Source organism: Rattus norvegicus, chromosome 6, assembly GCF_021556685.1.
Source record: "Rattus norvegicus strain SHRSP/BbbUtx chromosome 6, alternate assembly SHRSP_T2T, whole genome shotgun sequence".
Lineage (NCBI taxonomy): Eukaryota > Metazoa > Chordata > Mammalia > Rodentia > Muridae > Rattus > Rattus norvegicus.
The window spans coordinates 126,890,973-126,905,268 of NC_141539.1; the positions used below are offsets into that span (position 1 = coordinate 126,890,973).

At 40.1% G+C, this 14,296-nt stretch overlaps 1 protein-coding gene across 20 annotated transcripts in view; it reads right to left on the bottom strand.

The window, feature by feature from the left end:
* Positions 1 to 14,296, bottom strand: part of Tc2n (tandem C2 domains, nuclear) — a 96,854-nt gene that overhangs the window by 60,891 nt on the left and 21,667 nt on the right. For all 20 annotated transcript variants that reach the window (XM_087554334.1, XM_087554321.1, XM_087554319.1 and 17 more), the window contains 2 exon segments: positions 3,056 to 3,223; positions 1,632 to 1,723 (listed from right to left, as the gene is read on the bottom strand). In XM_087554334.1, the coding sequence (XP_087410460.1) occupies positions 1,632 to 1,723; positions 3,056 to 3,223 (260 nt within the window).

Genomic DNA, 14,296 nt, shown 5'->3' on the forward strand with positions numbered 1-14,296 from the left:
AGGAACACTCCTCCATTGTTGGTGGAATTGCAGACTGGTACAACCATTCTGGAAATCAGTCTGGAGGTTCCTCAGAAAATTGGACATTGAACTACCTGAGGACCCAGCTATACCTCTCTTGGGCATATACCCAAACGATGCCCCAACATATAACAAAGACTCCACTATGTTCATAGCAGCCTTATTTATAATAGCCAGAAGCTGGAAGGAACTCAGATGCCCTTCAACAGAGGAATGGATACAGAAAATGTGGTACATCTACACAATGGAATACTACTCAGCTATCAAAAACAATGATTTCATGAAATTCATAGGCAAATGGAATGAACTAGAAAATATCATCCTGAGTGAGGTTACTCAATCACAGAAAAACACACTTGGTTTGCACTCATTGATAAGTGGATATTAGCCAAAAAGCTCAAATTACCCAAGATGCAATCCACAGGCCACAAAAAGCTCAAGAAGAAGGATGACCAAAATGCAAATGCCCCCACTCCTTCTTAAAAAGGGGGAAATATCCATAGGAGGGGATATTCAAGCAAATTTTAGAGCAGCGACTCAAGGAATGGCTATTCAGAGCATTGCCCACATGTGGCCCATATATATACAGCCACCAAAACTAGATAGGATTGATGAAGCTAAAAAACACATGCTGTGAAAGGGATCGGATATTGATCTCTTCTGACAGACACATCCAGAGCACATCCAATACAGTGGTTAATGCTAACAGCAAACCACTGAACTTAGAACAGGACCCCCTGGGGGAATTAGAGGAAGTTTTAAAAGAGTTGAAGGAGCTTGCAACCCCATAAAAACAACAACGCCAACCAACCAGAGCTTCCATGGACTAAACCACTACCAAAAGACTACATGTGGACTGACCCGGGCTCCAACTGCATATGTAGCAGAGAATAACCTTGTTGGGGGCACCAGTGGAAGGCAAAGCCCTTGGTCCTGCCAAGGTTAGGCCCCCAGTCCAGGCGAATATGGGGGAGAAGGGACAGTAAGAGGAATGGATGGGGGGAATACCCGTATGGGGGAGGGGGAAGGGATGAGGGCTTATGAACAGGAAACCAGGAAAGCGAATATATTTGAAATGCAAGTAAAGAAATATATCTAATATAAATAAATAAATAAAACTTAGAGTCTTACACCTCAATAGAAATACTAATTCTTGGGGCTGGGGATTTAGCTCAGTGGTAGAGCGCTTACCTAGGAAGCGCAAGGCCCGGGGTTCGGTCCCCAGCTCCGAAAAAAAGAACCAAAAAAAAAAAAAAAAAAAAGAAATACTAATTCTTAATAACTATGTTCAAAAAGCAAAGTTAAATAAGTACTTATAACTATATAATTTCAAATCCCAACTGCCTCCAGATACTTTAGTGCACACCAGTTAAGACATACAAAATTATGCAAAATGAAAGAAGTATAGTGTCTTTTATTAATCACTGAAAATTTCCTAAGCTAATGAATATAGGAAATGACAAGTATTTACTCTTCAGATATTATAATACACATAATCATGTGTATTACATGTGATTCCTAAAGCAATTTACACAGTTCTAATTTTATTGGAAACAGCTCACATATAATGAAGTTATATAATTATTTTTGATGTTATATAATTGTTATACCTGGATGAATCGCTGAGATGAAGTTGTAAGATCTAGCATAGATTTGCTTAGCCCAGGAGAACCAGGAAGTTTACTGGTCCTTAAATCACAAACTACAAAAGGACAAGAAAAAAAGGTTTTTTTAGTAATAAAAATGAAACAGTGGGAATTTGTCATTTATATTATATACAAATTTACATTAAAAGAAATTAAGATAAAATCTAAAAATTCAATTATTTTAATCTTTAAGGCAGAAGTCTATAGCAATCAAACAATAAATTTTCATATCCATATTAAATATTAATCATGTTTTTCTTTATATTCCCCAATCCCTAATCCATAAAAAATAAGTTAATAGAATGTAAGTACTCTTTGATAAATGTAATTCAATTCAACAACTATTATATGAGCATATATAACATTATAACATTTCAATACTGAATCTCATGTGTTCTTTTATTTCTAGTTCTCCTCCCAAACTGCAAAATCTTTTTAAAATAGGAACCCTACACACTAAGTGTACATTCTAGCACAGTCCTAGAGCATGCCCCTAATAAAATATTTTTTTTATTTTCAGAGACACTGATACATGCATGCATATAGACTTGTAAAACCTGAAAACCTGAGAATTTTATGAATCCAAGATACATATGATAGATAGTTCATATAATTGGTATAGTCAAATATAAACTAAAACTTCTAGCTATTTTCTATTCTCTTTGTGTGTACTTTCAATTATGAGTTCTAAAATTCATTTACCTGATAATATCATAAATATCTGCTGTAAAATATATTAAGTATATAACAAAAATGTATGTAAAATAATCTGTAATAAAAACTTTTAAGAAGGAAAAAAGAAATGGAATTTGGAACTATCAGCAGACATAATGCATTATCTGTCCATCTTTTTTCTTTTCTTTTGGTTATTTTATTTATTTACATTTCAAATGTTGCCCCCTTTCCCGGATTCCCCACCGCAAACCTCCTCTCCCACCCTCCTTCCCTTTGCCTCTAGGAGGGTGATCCCCCACCCACCCACCCACTCCGTCTCACGACTCTAGCATCCCCCTACACTGGGGCATCAAGTCTCCACAGAACTAAGAGTCTTCCCTCCCATTGATGCCAGGTAAGTCAATCCTCTGCTACATATGCAGCTGGAGCTAAAGGTCCCTCCAGGTATACCCTTCAGTTGGTGGTTGTTTTAGTTATGGTTTCACTGCTGTGAACAGATACCATAACCAAGGCAACTCTTAAAAGGACAACATTTATAACTAATTATAGCAACAGAAATAAGTCATAACACATATCTCATATTTGTGAAGACTGTTTTGCTCTTATTTTAAAATTGTTCTCATAATAACTATTTCTACTATGGTCTTAGATTCAATGTCTAAATAAGTTTAAAAAAATAAACTCAGAGGAAATGTACAAAAATGTTTTCTTACCAGATCCATATAACGTTTTCGTTTCACAATGAGGAAGAAAGCGCCTACTTAAATCAGGTGAAAAGTGTTGATACATATAGCATGGATTATACACATCATAGATGGATCCATGGTAGAATGAACTACAAAGTTCTGTCTTTTGATCTCCAAAAGATGCTCTGGCAGATCCTGAAAGCAAGTGTTTCGATAAGCCAACAGTTGATATACTGAAGGGAAAGGTTAAAAATACTTTGTCATAAATGATATTAAAGTACATGCCTTAACCAAATAGAATTCTAACTTCATGATGTATGAAAAGAATGAGCCAAGTATCCTGCTCTTAAGACAGCCTGGCAAATGGTTAATAATTTTCTTTGCCCTATAGACAATTCTGTAATTCATGGCCTGAATTTCCTATTATATTTCTTCTTATATGTATATCTTTTAAATTAAATTAGTTTTAGATACTCTTTTAAGAAGACAAGATTTCCAAACCTTGCTGATCCCAGCCCACAGCTCCCTGCTCACAAACCCCATGGGAGAGAGAGCTCACAGCCCAGACAGGTGGGCACTCCTGAGATTGCAGAGCGGGAGAGACCACCAATACTGCCCACCCCTGCCCACATCCCTGGCCCAAGAGGAAACTGTATAGGGCCTCTGGAAACAGGAAGATAGGGGCACTCAAGGGGCAGGTCCCCTGCAGTCCAGAAACTGCCCAAATCTGAAGGGACTGGGTCAACAGCTCCCCAGGCAGGCCCTTCTGGTTGCCGCCCTCATGTAGAGCTCAAAAGCAGTCCCCCAGAAGCAACTTTAGCCCCGGGACCAGAGGTAAGACCAACTTTTCTGCTGCAACTGACCTGCCTGGTGGACTCAAGACACACGGAGGCAAAATTCCTCTGGGACCAGACACTTCCAGTTTTTAGCTGGAACCCGAAACTCAATGATACTGGCCCACAGCTCCCACCTCCCAAAGCCCTTGGGAGAGAGATCTCACTGCCCAGACAGGTGGGCACTTCTGAGACTGCAGAATGGGAGAGAAAACCAATACTACCCACCCATGCCCACATCCCTGGCCCAAGAGGAAACTGTATAGGGCCTCTGGGAACAGGAAGATAGGGGCACTCAAGCGGCAGGTACCTGCAGTCCAGAAACTGCCCAAATCTGAAGGGACTGGGTCAACAGCTCCCTCCACCCAAATCCCGGGAGAGGGAGAGCTAAACCTTCAGAGGGACAGACACACCTGGGAAGCCAGAAGAGATTATACTCTGCCACATTTCTGATGCCAGAGGAAAACACCTAATGCCATCTGGGACCCCAGTGCACAGGGGCCTGGGAAAAGGTGGTGCAGGCCCTTCTGGGGTTAGACAGAACAATTTGCAAATTTATCTGGAATAACAAAAAACCCAGGATAGATAAAACTATCCTCAACAATGAAAAGGACTTCTGGGAGAATCACTATCCCTGAACTCAAGCAGTATTACAGAGCAATAGTGATAAAAACTGCATGGTATTGGTACAGAGACAGACAAATAGACCAATGGAATAGAATTGAAGACCCAGAAATGAACCCACACACTTATGGTCACTTGATTTACGACAAAGGAGCCAAAACCATCCAATGGAAAAAAAGATAGCATTTTCAGCAAATGGTGCTGGTTCAACTGGAGGTCAACATGTAGAAGAATGCAGATTGATCCATGCTTATCACCCTGTACAAAGATTAAGTCTAAGTGGATCAAGGACCTACACATCAAACCAGATACACTCAAATTAATAGAAGAAAAAGTAGGGAAGGAGCTCGAACAAATGGGCACTGGAGAAAATTTCCTGAACAAAACACCAATGGCTTATGCTCTAAGATCAAGAATTGACAAATGGGATCTCGTAAAACTACAAAGCTTCTGTAAGGCAAAGGACACTGTGGTTAGGACAAAACGGAAACCAACAGATTGGGAAAAGATCTTTACCAATCCTACAACTGATAGAGGCCTTATATCCAAAATATACAATGAACTCAATAAGTTAGACCACAGGGAGACAAATAACCCTTTTAAAAGATGGGGTTCAGAGCTAAACAAAGAATTCACAGCTGAGGAATGCCGAATGGCTGAGAAACACCTAAAGGAATGTTCAACATCTTCAGTCATAAGGGAAATGCAAATCAAAACAACCCTGAGATTTCACCTCACACCAGTGAGAATGGCTAAGATCAAAAACTCAGGTGACAGCAAATGCTGGCAAGGATGTGGAGAAAGAGGAACACTCCTCCATTGTTGGTGGGATTGCAGACTGGTAAAACCATTCTGGAAATCAGTCTGGAGGTTCCTCAGAAAATTGGACATTGAACTGCCTGAGGATCCAGCTATACCTCTCTTGGGCATATACCCAAAAGATGCCTCAACATATAAAAGAGATACGTGCTCCACTATGTTCATCGCAGCCTTATTTATAATAGCCAGACGCTGGAAAGAACCCAGATGCCCTTCAACAGAGGAATGGATACAGAAAATGTGGTACATCTACACAATGGAATATTACTCAGCTATCAAAAACAACGAGTTTATGAAATTCGTAGGCAAATGGTTGGAACTGGAAAATATCATCCTGAGTGAGCTAACCCAATCACAGAAAGACATACATGGTATGCACTCATTGATAAGTGGCTATTAGCCCAAATGCTTGAATTACCCTAGATCCCTAGAACAAACGAAACTCAAGACGGATGATCAAAATGTGAATGCTTCACTCCTTCTTTAAATGAGGAAAAAGAATACCCTTGGCAGGGAAGGGAGAGGCAAAGATTAAAACAGAGACTGAAGGAACACCCATTCAGAGCCTGCCCCACATGTGGCCCATACATATACAGCCACCCAATTAGACAAGATGGATGAAGCAAAGAAGTGCAGACTGACAGGAGCCGGATATAGATCGCTCCTGAGAGACACAGCCAGAATACAGCAAATACAGAGGCGAATGCCAGCAGCAAACCACTGAACTGAGAATAGGTCCCCTATTGAAGGAATCAGAGAAAGAACTGGAAGAGCTTGAAGGGGCTCGAGACCCCAAAAGTACAACAATGCCAAGCAACCAGAGCTTCCAGGGACTAAGCCACTACCTAAAGACTATACATGGACTGACCCTGGACTCTGACCCCATAGGTAGCAATGAATATCCTAGTAAGAGCACCAGTGGAAGGGGAAGCCCTGGGTCCTGCTAAGACTGATCCCCCAGTGAACTAGTCTATGGGGGGAGGGCGGCAATGGGGGGAGGGTTGGGAGGGGAACACCCATAAGGAAGGGGAGGGGGGAGGGGGATGTTTGCCCGGAAACCGGGAAAGGGAATAACACTCGAAATGTATATAAGAAATACTCAAGTTAATAAAAAAAAAAAAAAAAAAACTCAGGTGACAGCAAATGCTGGCAAGGATGTGGAGAAAGAGGAACACTCCTCCATTGTTGGTGGGATTCCAGACTGGTACAACCATTCTGGAAATCAGTCTGGAGGTTCCTCAGAAAATTGGACATTGAACTACCTGAGGACCCAACTATACCTCTCTTGGGCATATACCCCAACATATAACAAAGACACATGCTCCACTACGTTCATAGCAGCCTTATTTATAATAGCCAGAAGCTGGAAAGAACCCAGATGCCCTTCAACAGAGGAATGGATACAGAAAATGTGGTACATCTACACAATGGAATACTACTCAGCTATCAAAAACAATGACTTTATGAAATTCATAGGCAAATGGAGGGAACTGGAAAATATCATCCTGAGTGAGGTAACCCAATCACAGATAAACACACATGGTATGCACTCACTGATAAGTGGCCATTAGCCCAAATGCTTGAATTACCCTAGATGCACAGAACACATGAAACTCAAGACGGATGATCAAACTGCGAATGCTTCACTCCTTCTTTAAAAGGGGGACAAGAATACCCTTGGCAGGGAATAGGGAGGCAAAGATTAAAATGGAGGCAGAAGGAACACCAATTCAGAGCCTGCCCCACATGTGGCCCATACATAGACAGCCACCCAATTAGACAAGATGGATGAAGCAAAGAAGTGCAGGCCGACAGGAGCTGGATGTAGTTCTCTCCTGAGAGACATAGCCAGAATACAGCAAATACAGAGGCGAAGGCCAGCAGCAAACCACTGAACTGAGAATGGGACCCCAGTTGAAGGAATCAGAGAAAGGACTGGAAGAGCTCGAAGGGGCTCGAGACCCGATATGAACAACAATGCCAAGCAACCAGAGCTTCCAGGGACTAAGCCACTACCCAAAGACTATACATGGACTGACCCTGGGCTCCAACTGCATAGGTAGCAATGAATAGCCTAATAAGAGCACCAGTGGAAGGGGAAGCCCTTGGTCCTGCTAAGACTGAACCTCCAGTGAACGTGATTGTTGGGGGGAGGGCGGTAATGGTGGGAGGATGGGGAGGGGAACACCCATAGAGAAGGGGATGGGGAGAGGTTATGGGGATGTTGGCCTAGAAACCGGGAAAGGGAATAACAATCGAAATGTAAATAAGAAATACTCAAGTTAATAAAGAAAAAAAAAGCCTGTGGGAATAATCAACCAATATCTGGTTTGATTTAAGGGCTACTCCATTAGATGGAGCTCATAACTAACACTGTTTGTGTGGTCAATATGCCAGGAACCTCAGTGAAAACTAAATATTACTGTTCTGTTAAAGGAATGTAGCAATACAATGACTCCTAATGACATTCTGCTATGCTCACAGATCAGTCCATTGCTCAGCAATTGTCAGAAAAGCTTCTTCCTGTAGCAGATGGGGACAAATATAGAAATCCATAGTTAGATAATGTGCAGAGTGAGAGATTTTGGAACACTCACCCTAAATCGTATGTCTCTATCAAATATTTCCCCTGAGAGTTTGGAAAACTCTGCAAAAGAAGCAGAAAGAGTATAATAGCCAGGGGTGATTGAGGATACCAAGAAAACAAGACCTTCTAAACAGAGCATGACTAATGCATGTATGTACAGACTGGTGGCATAAACAAGGCCTCCACAGGTCTGCACCAAATGGAATCCCTATTCCTAATTCAAAAGCTATTATCCTTAATGGATAATAGTAATGATTGTTTAGATTGCTTTAATTGTTTAGAATGTTTAATTGTTTAGAATTGTCTTAGTTATAAAAATGCAAATGGTTATAAATTTGATTGTTATGGTATTACAAATCCTGTATGAAAGAAGTCAAAATAGAGCAGGCCTAAAGAAAAAGGAGGCTGCTAAATTGAATCTATCTCTGCTTTTGATGATTTCGGGTTGCTAGACCGAGGACATGCTATTTTTGAAGAGAGGCTCTGTATGTGTGATAATAGGAAAGAAGAAAATGCTTTAGACCCCTTCCAAAATGATATGGATCAAAAATGATAGGGAAAGACTCCCTGAAAATCTTGGTTACAGACAGAAAAGAAAAATTCAAGAAGACCAAACAGAACAGGTAACATGTTATGCCGATCCCTCCACGTGGGAACAGACCTGAAACTGGCATAGACATGAAAGTGTCTCTAGCCAACACTTCAGCTAAAATTAGACAATAACTGTTGGTTATGGTATCCTTAAAGGGGATGTCAGGGTGCGGAGGTGGGGAGGTGACAAGGGGTGCGAGGGGGAACACCCTCATAGAAGAAGGGGAATGGGAAAGAGAAAGACATGATAGGGAATGGGAAGATACGGATGAGAAACCAGGAAAGGGGATAACATTTGAAATGTAAATTTAAAAATCCAAGAAAAAGAGAAAAAAATTCATCATGCCAGCCTTCACATGGTATGAAATTATATTTATTACAGTTGGCTATTGATCAAATTAACTTGTTAAAAAATTATTTTCTTTCACCTGCTCAAACAAGAAGCAAAAATTCATCATTAACTGATATGTGTACCTTGCACAAGCCATACAAAAATTTTCATAGCACTGCAAATTTGGTTGTATGATTCATATTGCAGAATGAAACAGCAAGATGAAACCCTGACAAGATTCATCCTCAGGGATGCTGAAAATAACAGTTGTTCCACTGCCTGATTCTGCCTCACCTGATGCTGTTTCCAGAGACTTGTTTCCAGAACAGCTTCAAGAACAGCTGCTAATTCTCTATGAACTTCATTCATCCAATCTTTCAGATGGATCCAATCAGAACTTCACTTAAGCCCTGAACCTTCTAAGAATACAGATACTGGATAAGAGATACTAAAGCTAGCTTTCTTAAATCTAACTGATTGTTCCAATTTTCCCACCCCTCCCCATCCAATATATCCAGGAGGAAGAAGCCATCCTGAGCCCTCATCCCTATCCCTTGGGTTTGAGTGTCTCATTATGGTTATTTTACAAATTATAGATAAGTTGTATTTTTAAGGGATAATTTGGAAATGGTCATAATTTTGACAGGGAGGAAACTAAATAGAGAGCTTAGACTTCGAGATTTCTGTCTTTATTTTCCTCTTCTCTATCCTTTCTTAGGTAAAGGAAAGAGGGTTAAAATAAAAAAAGGGGACGGCCTCTGTGTTCCCTTGGATAAGGGCACAGCAGCAACAGGTCCCCTGCATCTGAGACACTGCCGGAACCTGAAGGGACGGACCAGATAAACAGTTCTCTGCACCCAAATCCCGTGAGAGGGAGAGCTAAACCTTCAGAGAGGCAGACACACCTGGGAAACCAGAAGAGACTGCACTCTGCCCACATTACTGATTCCAGAGAAAAACACCAAATGCCATCTGGAACCCTGGTGCACGGAAGCTCCGGAAAGGGCAGCGCACATCTTCCTGGTTGCTGCCCCCGCGGAGAGCTCATAAGCAACACCCCATGAGCAAACTTGAGCCTCGGGACCACAGGTAAAACAAACCTTCCTACTCCAAGCGACCTGCCAAGTGAACTCAGGAAACAGGCCCACATGAACAGCTGAAGACCTGTAGAGAGGAAAAACTACACGCCCGAAAGCAGAACACTCTGTCCCCATAACTGGCTGAAAGAAAACAGGAAAACAGGTCTACAGCACCCCTGACACACAGGCTTATAGGACAGTCTAGCCACTGTCAGAAATAGAAGAACAAAGTAACACTAGAGATAATCTGATGGCGAGAGGCAAACGCAGGAATCCAAGCAACAGAAACCAAGACTACATGGCATCATCGGAGCCCAATTCTCCCACCAAAGCAAACACGGAATATCCAAACACACCAGAAAAGCAAGATAGTTTCAAAATCATATTTGATCATGATGCTGGAGGACTTCAAGAAAGACGTGAAGAACTCCTTTAGGGAAACACAGAAAAACATAAATAAAAAAGCAGAAGCCTACAGAGAGAAATCACAAAAATCCCTGAAAGAATTCCAGGAAAACACAATCAAACAGTTGAAGGAATTAAAAATGGAAATAGAAACAATCAAGAAAGAACACATGGAAACAACCCTGGATATAGAAAACCAAAAGAAAGACAAGGAGCCGTAGATACAAGTTTAACCAACAGAATACAAGAGATAGAAGAGAGAATCTCAGGAGCAGAAGATTCCAGAGAAATCATTGACTCAACTGTCAAAGATAATGTAAAGCAGAAGAAGCTACTGGTCCAAAACATAGAGGAAATCCAGGATTCAATGAGAAGATCAAACCTAAGGATAATATGTATAGAAGAGAGTGAAGACTCCCAGCTCAAAGGACCAGTAAATATTTTCAACAAAATCATAGAAGAAAACTTCCCTAACCTAAAGAAAGAGATACCCATAAGCATACAAGAAGCCTACAGAACTCCAAATAGATTGGACCAGAAAAGAAACTCCTCATATCACATAATAATCAAGACACCAAATGCACAAAATAAAGAAAGAATACTAAAAGCAGTAAGGGAAAAAGGTCAAGTAACATATAAAGGCAGACATATCAGAATCACACCAGACATTTCCCCAGACACTATGAAAGCCAGAAGATCCTGGACAGATGTCATACAGACCATAGGAGAACACAAATGCCAGCCCAGGTTACTGTATCCTGCAAAACTCTCAATTAACATTGATGGAGAAACCAAGATATTCCATGACAAAACCAAATTTACACAATATCTTTCTATAAATCCAGCACTACAAAGGATAATAAATGGTAAAGCCCAACATAAGGAGGCAAAAAGGAAGAAACTAATCGTCTTGGCAAAAAAACAAAGAGAAGAAAAGCACACAAACATAACCTCATATCCAAATATGAATATAACAGGAAGCAATAATCACTATTTCTTAATATCTCTCAACATCAATGGCCTCAACTCCCCAATAAAAAGACATAGATTAACAAACTGGATACGCAACGAGGACCCTGCATTCTGCTGCCTACAGGAAACACACCTCAGAGACAAAGACAGACACTACCTCAGAGTGAAAGGCTGGAAAACCACTTTCCAAGCAAATGGTCAGAAGAAGCAAGCTGGAGTAGCCATTCTAATATCAAATAAAATCAATTTTCAACTAAAAGTCATCAAAAAAGATAAGGAATGATACTTCATATTCATCAAAGAAAAAATCCACCAAGATGAACTCTCAATCCTAAATATCTATGCCCCAAATACAAGGGCACCTACCTACGTAAAAGAAACCTTACTAAATCTCAAAACAGGCATTGTACCTCACACAATAATAGTAGGAGATTTCAACACCCCACTCTCATCAATGGACAGATCATGGAAACAGAAATTAAACAGAGACATAGACAGTCTAAGAGAAGTCATGAACCAAATGGACTTAACAGATATTTATAGAACATCATTTCCTAAAGCAAAAGGATATACCTTCTTCTCAGCTCCTCATGGTACTTTCTCCAAAATATAATTGGTCAAAAAACGGGCCTCAACAGGTACAGAAAGATAGAAATAATCCCATGCGTGCTATCAGACCACCACGGCCTAAAGCTGGTCTTCAATAACAATAAGGGAAGAACGCCCACATATACGTGGAAGTTGAACAATGCTCTACTCAATGATAACCTGGTAAGGAAGAAATAAAGAATGAAATTAAAGACTTTTAAGAATTTAATGAAAATGAAGGTACAACATACCCAAACTTATGGGACACAATGAAAGCTGTGCTAAGAGGAAAACTCATAGCTCTGAGTGCCTGCAGAAAGAAACAGGAAAGAGCATATGTCACCAGCTTGAAGGCACACCTAAAAGCTCTAGAACAAAAAGAAGCAAATACACCCAGGAGGAGTAGAAGGCAGGAAATAATCAAACTCAGAGCTGAAATCAACCAAGTAGAAACAAAAAGGACCATAGAAAGAATCAACAGAACCAAAAGTTGGTTCTTTGAGAAAATCAACAAGATAGATAAACCCTTAGCCAGACTAATGAGAGGACACAGAGAGTGTGTCCAAATTAACAAAATCAGAAATGAAAAGGGAGACATAACTACAGATTCAGAGGAAATTCAAAAAATCATCAGATCTTACTATAAAAGCCTATATTCAACAAAACTTGAAAAGCTGCAGGAAATGGACAATTTCCTAGACAGCTACCAGGTACCAAAGTTAAATCAGGAACAAATAAACCAGTTAAACAACCCCATAACTCCTAAGGAAATAGAAGCAGTCATTAAAGGTCTCAAAACCAAAAAGAGCCCAGGTCCAGATGGGTTTAGTGCAGAATTCTATCAGACCTTCATAGAAGACCTCATACCAATATTATCCAAACTATGCCACAAAATTGAAACAGATGGAGCGCTACCGAATTCCTTCTAGGAAGCCACAATTACTCTTATACCTAAACCACACAAAGATCCAACACAGAAAGAGAACTTCAGACCAATTTCCCTTATGAATATCGACACAAAAATACTCAATAAAATTCTGGCAAACCGAATCCAAGAGCACATCAAAACAATCATCCACCATGATCAAATAGGCTTCATCCCAGGCATGCAGGGATGGTTTAATATACTGAAAACCATCAACGTGATCCATTATATAAACAAACTGAAAGAACAAAACCACATGATCATTTCATTAGATGCTGAGAAAGCATATGACAAAATTCAACACCCTTTCATGATAAAAGTCCTGGAAAGAATAGGAATTCAAAGCCCATACCTAAACATAGTAAAACCCATATACAGCAAACTAGTTGCTAACAGTAAACTAAATGGAGAGAAACTTGAAGCAATCCCACTAAAATCAGGGAACAGACAAGGCTGCCCACTCTCTCCCTACTTATTCAATATAGTTCTTGAAGTCCTAGCCAGAGCAATCAGACAACAAAAGGAGGTCAAGGGGATATAGATCGTAAAAGAAGAAGTCAAAATATCACTATTTGCAGATGATATGATAGTATATTTAAGTGATCCCAAAAGTTCCACCAGAGAACTACTAAAGCTGATAAACAACTTCAGCAAAGTGGCTGGGTATAAAATTAACTCAAATAAATCAGTAGCCTTCCTCTACACAAAAGAGAAACCAGCCGAGAAAGAAATTAGGGAAATGACAACCTTCATAATAGACCCAAATAATATAAAGTACCTCGGTGTGACTTTAACCAAGCAAGTAAAAGATCTGTACAATAAGAACTTTAAGACTCTGAAGGAAGAAATTGAAGAAGACCTCAGAAGAGGGAAATCCTCCCTCCCGTAATCATGGATTGGCAGGATTAATATAGTAAAAATGGCCATTTACCAAAAGCCATCTACAGATTCAATGCAATCCCCATCAAAATACCAATCCAATTCTTCAAAGAGTTAGACAGAACAATTTGCAAATTCATCTGGAATAACAAAAAACCCAGGATAGATAAAACTATCCTCAACAATAAAAAGGACTTCTGGGAGAATCACTATCCCTGAACTCAAGCAGTATTACAGAGCAATAGTGATAAAAACTGCATGGTATTGGTACAGAGACAGACAAATAGACCAATGGAATAGAATTGAAGACCCAGAAATGAACCCACACACTTATGGTCACTTGATTTACGACAAAGGAGCCAAACCATCAAATGGAAAAAAGATAGCATTTTCAGCAAATGGTGCTGGTTCAACTGGAGGTCAACATGTAGAAGAATGCAGATTGATCCATGCTTATCACCCTGTACAAAGATTAAGTCTAAGTGGATCAAGGACCTACACATCAAACCAGATACACTCAAATTAATAGAAGAAAAAGTAGGGAAGGAGCTCGAACAAATGGGCACTGGAGAAAATTTCCTGAACAAAACACCAATGGCTTATGCTCTAAGATCAAGAATTGACAAATGGGATCT